Raw genomic sequence first — 6,212 nt, 5'->3', positions numbered from 1 at the left:
AGGTGAGTTCTCTCACACCGTTGTATTGATGTTTGCGTTTGCTAGTTAGCTCGTGTGTGATTATTTAAATTTATTATAAAGGCATGCTATATAACCATTGTTTTAATTCGTACATGTGCACTATATGTAACTAATTATGGATATGGGGACACCACCAAAGGATACGGATTTACCGGTGCGGTGGGTAGGTAATATCACCAACGTAATACTCATCATGAGGTGCGGTGATTAGGGCCAAATGATACGGGATCTTCCCGGTGCGGTTCAAACCTACAAGTCCTTCTTGTATTATAGGCATTGATTCGTTCTTTGCCCTTATCATATAATTATAAATGGAAAATGGATTAGGGTTAGTAAATATGAATGTTAGTACAATGTCTGTGTTTGAATTCACTAAGCTTTGTGCTTACGTTTTCCCTTATAACTTTACAGGTGTTAAGATTAAAGAGGCTAAGGCTTGACATGGAGCACCGGGACATCGCTACTAGTTATTTTTGTTGGGACCTTATTATTATTATTATTACTTCCCTACTTATTTTATATGATTATTAAGTTGATGGATTATGTTATGACTATTTCAGTTGTTTTAATTTAATTTAAGATGCGTGTTTAAAAGTTTAAAATTTTTGCAAAAATTTGGGTGTCACAGTCGCAGCAAGCGAGGCGGCGAAGGAGGCTATGAGGTTAAAGAATTTTATTACAGATCTTGGAGTTGTTCCATCAATCCAAGAACCAATGGAGATTTTCTGTGACAACGAGGGTTCGGTAGCTTTGACAAAAGAACCTAAAGATCATGGAAGATCTAGGCACATCGAGAGGAAATATCACTACATTAGACATAAGGTTCAAGAAGGTGCACTCGTGGTAAATCGTATATCATCAGTAGAGAATCCTGCTGATCTTCTCATAAAGGGTTTGAGCAAGGTCAAACACTTTGAGCATGATAGGAGCATTGCACTAAGAGATGATATTAGATTTTAGATTTTAGTAGTTGATTTTTTTGAAACATTGTAACAATAATAATTTGTAATTCGATGGTGATTAGTTCAATAAATATTTATATTTATTCAATGTGTATGAAACCATTTGTCAGTTAATCTATCCTTGTGTTTCATTTTGCATGTTTTACTTCCTGAATATTGAGTTATTTGAAACACCACAGTCAGTTATATATGTGGGAGTAAGTAATGATTTAAGACTGTCATGAATCGTTTGTAGATGGTCCATAGAGATTGGACATAACATTGGAATTGCTGCAAAATTCATGAGTACTTAGAAATAGAGATTTTAAGTAGTGGTTAGACCCGCAATTAGAGATTACTTCATGGATTTTTATCACTAGTAATTCTAAGACGATAATATCATCTATTCTTAAAATAGAGATATATAAGTCGTGTTTTACGAATTGATTGTACATTGGTTTACTCCAATGCATTTCATAACTGGTTGCTATAAAATGTAATTCCATGTATGACTCGATAAATAAAATTGTATGATTATATAGTCAAAGTTTATTCGTTCCTTTTGTTTTAAGAGGAAAAGAGATATCTTTGGGCCCCTCGGCGTTTTGATGTTGACATTATAGTGTATTGATGTGTTCAATGAGTAGTCAAATGACGTCATCACAAAACGGGATTATCGGGAAACAAAATCTTGGACAATGAGATTGATTCTAATCCATGTCTCATGTTCATACGATATCATAAGAACGAAGGAATAGTTGATCACTTATCTTAGGACCAACAAATTATGTTAGTGTCTTTGAAAACTCTCTTTACTGGTTATTTGGAGTTGTACTTGCAATTATAGTTAGCGACTTATCCAAGTGCGAGACTGTTGGATTAAGGTGTCTAAGGTCCTAACTAAATTGATATAATGTTGATAAATAAAATTAAAGTCCTTTTGGTTTCCCTCATAACCAATAAATTGCTTAGATTGATTATAGGAGAGAGATAAATGATTTATTAATATATTATATGATTATTATATTAATTAGAAATAGCTATTATTAATTTAGAATCAGTTAGAGTTAATTTGGAATTAATTCTAGGTTAATTAGAATTAATTAAAGATTGAAGGACTAAAACTGTAATTGTTTAAAAGCTGAGCAGATGAGAGATTCCAGAACCTTCCTCCTATGGACGGTTTTGGAGACCTAAAAGAGGTTTATGGAATCCTCTATTTAGATAATCAAAGAATTGGATAACTACCTTATTTGAGATAAGATTATTTTATGTTTAAATCAGGGTTTCTAGATGCCTCCTAATCAGCTATAAATAAGGCCTTATGCATGAGAATTTTTGGCCACTCTATTCTCCATAAAAGATCCAAAAATTAATCCTCTCTCCCATCTCTCCTAATCTTTCTAGGTTTCTTGTGTTGTGGGTGCGAACCAGTATAGGCTCGCACACAATTGGAGCTTGTTTTCAAATAGACTTGTGGATTGATCTTGTTGGATTCAAAGATTAGTTTACAATAACAAATCAGAGGTATGTAATTCCTTATGAGAATTTCGATTTACATTAGGTATCAATCTTTGTTATTCAATAGTATGCTCCTTTAGTAATGTTATGACATAGATCAAAGTAAGTTGCATGTACCCTTAAGAGTATAAGGATTTTTCTGCATTATTAGATTGTAAAACCCTTTAGAAGTGTGCTTCTTTTTACGATATAAGAGATGATCCGAGCTAATTTTTATAAATAGAGACTGAACTTGTCTTTTGGCACTTGGAAGAGCGACGATTCGTATAATTTAATCCGTTAAAAAAGAAAATGACAGTTACAGAAAAGTGGATTGATGGTGCCAATACTAATGGAGTAGCAAGAAGACTGTTTTGAAAATAATATTAGAATTAAGCATGCAGTTGAAATTGGCACATCCATATTAGTATTTGAAATATCAAATTACTTTTGTTTTGATTTCATACAATGAAAAATATTTTGCTAATTAGTTGGTTTTTCAATCTGAACAGACACAAACTATACATGCTTTACCCTCTGTATCGTTCACATTGGTCCTTGGATTTAACATAGTGTTGCCTCCTTGGAGTTGTCTTGAACTCAATCTTTCAAAGTTTGGACAAAGTGCAATATAGATTTATTTGTTTCAATGCCAATTTTTTCTTTTTGTATAATTGATTGACGCTTATCCTATTTTTTGGTTTTTTCTCAATTTTTTGTTTCCCCTGTTAGGATGGACGTTGTGGTTTATTTTTTCTTATTATTATTTTTTTGGAATAGCATCCGAAGAACCTCCAAGATGATGAATCCTCACAAATCGGTACCGCTGATTTGCAACATTGAGCGGGTTAACCCGCTCTATCTTTTTCCACATACTTGTATTGTGCTTGTTTACTTATACCGTATGTATTTTGCACGCTTTTAATTTAGTGAGTTGAGAAAATTGGTTTCTATCTATTGTGGATCAAGAAAGACAGAGAAAAAATAAAAAGAAAAAATTGATGTGGAAATGATGTAACAAGTGTATTAAATGAGTTATAAGAGATAGATAAACTCCACCCGTAAAGTGTTAGTAAATTCAGTATCTAATATACTTATTTGATATTTTGAATTTTTTGTTTTTATTGATAAGATAACTATTTTATTGATCTTTATACAATACAAATGAATGATTTAGATCTAGTTTGAAATTCTTTTTCAAAGATAGTAAATAATTATTCTTTGAAGATACATATCAATAGGAGTAATTAACTTCTTTTAAATGTGAGTGGATTTTTTTATGCCTCGAGCCTTGAATAAAATCATTGACCTTTGTGTCTTTTCTTTTTGTCTCGGTCACACTTCCGGATTTGGTTCAATATAAGTCGTTACATGATATTATTTTTAATTAAACAATATCTCAAACATAAAAAACATACGCTCGTATGTATAAAAGACTATATGCTAAATATTTTATCACTTTTAAATCAAGAAAATAAGAAATAACAACCAGAATTATATTTAAATGTATTCATATAATAAGAATAATAAAGCTGCGGGCCGTCATGAGTTGAGGCATGACTCTATAGCCACTTCAGCTCCTCTTACACAGTTCTTGAATTGTCAAAAATACCCCACAAACAAACCAAGCCTAGACTTTCTCCTAAGCCTCTCTTTTCTTTCAAACCTAAATTAAAAATACAAATCACACCCATTACACAAACCTTTTTTATTTTAAAGCTTGTGTGATAACTATTGGTAAGTTTAAAACAATTGGTATAGTATCTTAGCTTAACTAAACTCGGAAATTTTTTCCAGTAAAAGTTTGACCGAATTTCCAATTCGCAGGAACAACATTCCATGAGGTGGAAGTGCGACGATCACTGCTAGTCACCCTAAAAGAGAGTGATTGACCAACTAGCACTGCATTTGATTGCCAGTTTTGACCCCAGTTACGACTCAGACTCATCCATCCAGTCCTCGAACCTTTCACCCATACTCGAGTGATATCTCCTGCACCTGCCACATTTGTAACTAAAACCAAGTTGAAGTAACGGAATCCATTGATGGTGAATCTTATTCCCCCTTGCTTTCGGCATGGTACCCTATGTGATAAAAAATAAATATGTAATTCAACTTTTTTGTATAAACAAATGTTATAAAAACTAAAAAGTAGAATTATTACACAAATTAAAAGATCTTCATTCTCTAACTGTTCAAGGGTAAAATTGTAAATAAACATAATTGAAACCGTACAAGCACAAACGCGGTTTTAGGGAGTTTAGGTCCCCATTTTTCAGGCTTGTCAGTTGGAAAGTCAAATGCAAAAACATTTTTTAAGGTAATATGGATAAATAATGAGCGCATAATTTAAGTAGATGATAAGTAAAATTTACTTCCTTTTCCAAATTTTGGAAGAAATGGAGACAAGTCGGAGAAACTAACCGGCGATAGGAAACGGGGACGATGCCGGCACGGTATTCGGCGATCTTGAGGAACATGGGCATGGCAAGATCGAAATGGGTCCTCGGAGGGTTGCACCACCCACCATTGTCACTGGGCTGAGCGAAATTAGGAGGACAGAAATTGGTCGCCGTGATGAAAATAGAAGGGCTGCCGGAGTGGCACCACCTTGGATCATTCACACATTTTAACTCGAAACAAGCACCGCAACTCAGTCCGTTGTTGAACAGAGCCGTGCTTAGCGCCGCCGTGTTGACGCCATACCCTTGGCTGTACAAATTTCCATACCCACAAGCTCCACCTGTAAAATAATCATTTATTCAATCTTCTATCAAAACAGAGTAATTGAAACAGAGGATGCTGAATTAGCTTGGAATCTGAAACAGGGTGTGAGGAAACAAAAATGGTGACGTACCCATTGTACCAGAGGCGTCGTTGCCACCGTAGAAGGTGGCGTGAGCACTCTCCCACTTCCCTCCGGTGTAGACTCCCGGTATACGAGCGTTGACGGCCGTCAGAATGGCACACAAAATTACAAAGTAACCCACACCCCTGGCCTCCATTTTCACACACAGTCACGAAGAGAGTAGGGGCAGAGAAGGAATGTGAGAAGTGGGAGTTGAAAATGTGGAAGAGAATGAAATCTGTATCGCTACTTATTGCGGCGAGTGAGGAGAGAGAAAAAGAAAGGAAGGAAGACACAATTTAGGTATCGATGTACAAAATATTTCCATTTTTAACGTAAAGTTGAATAAAGTTTTAATCGTATTTTCCACGATTTAATTGAATCCATTGGTTTGAATGGCAGATTTATTTATTACTTGTTTTATAGATTTATAGATTAGAGTGGGGGCATGTACTCATGTATACTTCATAGACTTTATATAATACGTTTCACTTTCTTGATTTTAATCAATGCATCGTTTAATTTTAACAAATTAACTAACAAGAACATCATCTAATTTATCTAGAAATGATTGTTCAGAACAATATAAATATGGAATGGAGAAGTTTCATAAGTTAAAATGTTACTAATTTATTATCATAGCAATAAATATGTAAAATACTTAGCATTTTTATGAATATTATAATGTTTTTCACATTTATTTGAGTCTTGGCATGTTTTCTTTTCATAAATATCAGAAAAAGCATTAATTGTATTTTTAATCAGATATTCAAAGAAAAATGTTAATCAGTTAATATATTTTTTATAATCATGTACATTGATCTTATTTTACCCTCTCTTTTTTATGTGATTAAAAAGAATAAGTGTTTGGTGATTCCTTAATTAGAGCCACTACTAGCGGT

At 33.6% G+C, this 6,212-nt stretch overlaps 1 protein-coding gene across 1 annotated transcript; it reads right to left on the bottom strand.

Moving 5' to 3' along the window:
• Window positions 1–3,937: 3,937 nt before the first annotated feature.
• LOC145161279 (expansin-A6) lies at window positions 3,938–5,554 on the bottom strand. The gene is made up of 3 exons (XM_079080781.1): window positions 5,320–5,554; window positions 4,887–5,205; window positions 3,938–4,546 (listed from the first exon to the last, which is right to left on the bottom strand). The coding sequence occupies exons 1-3, from the start codon at window positions 5,465–5,467 to the stop codon at window positions 4,237–4,239; spliced, it is 777 nt and encodes a 258-aa protein (XP_078936907.1). The 5' UTR covers window positions 5,468–5,554; the 3' UTR covers window positions 3,938–4,236.
• Window positions 5,555–6,212: the final 658 nt, after the last annotated feature.

Source organism: Lactuca virosa, chromosome 2, assembly GCF_052849685.1.
Source record: "Lactuca virosa cultivar CGN04683 chromosome 2, Lactuca_virosa_CGN04683_v6, whole genome shotgun sequence".
In the NCBI taxonomy this organism is placed as follows: domain Eukaryota; kingdom Viridiplantae; phylum Streptophyta; class Magnoliopsida; order Asterales; family Asteraceae; genus Lactuca; species Lactuca virosa.
Note: the sequence above shows the minus strand (reverse complement) of the source record. Positions and strands in the feature narration are given on the sequence as shown.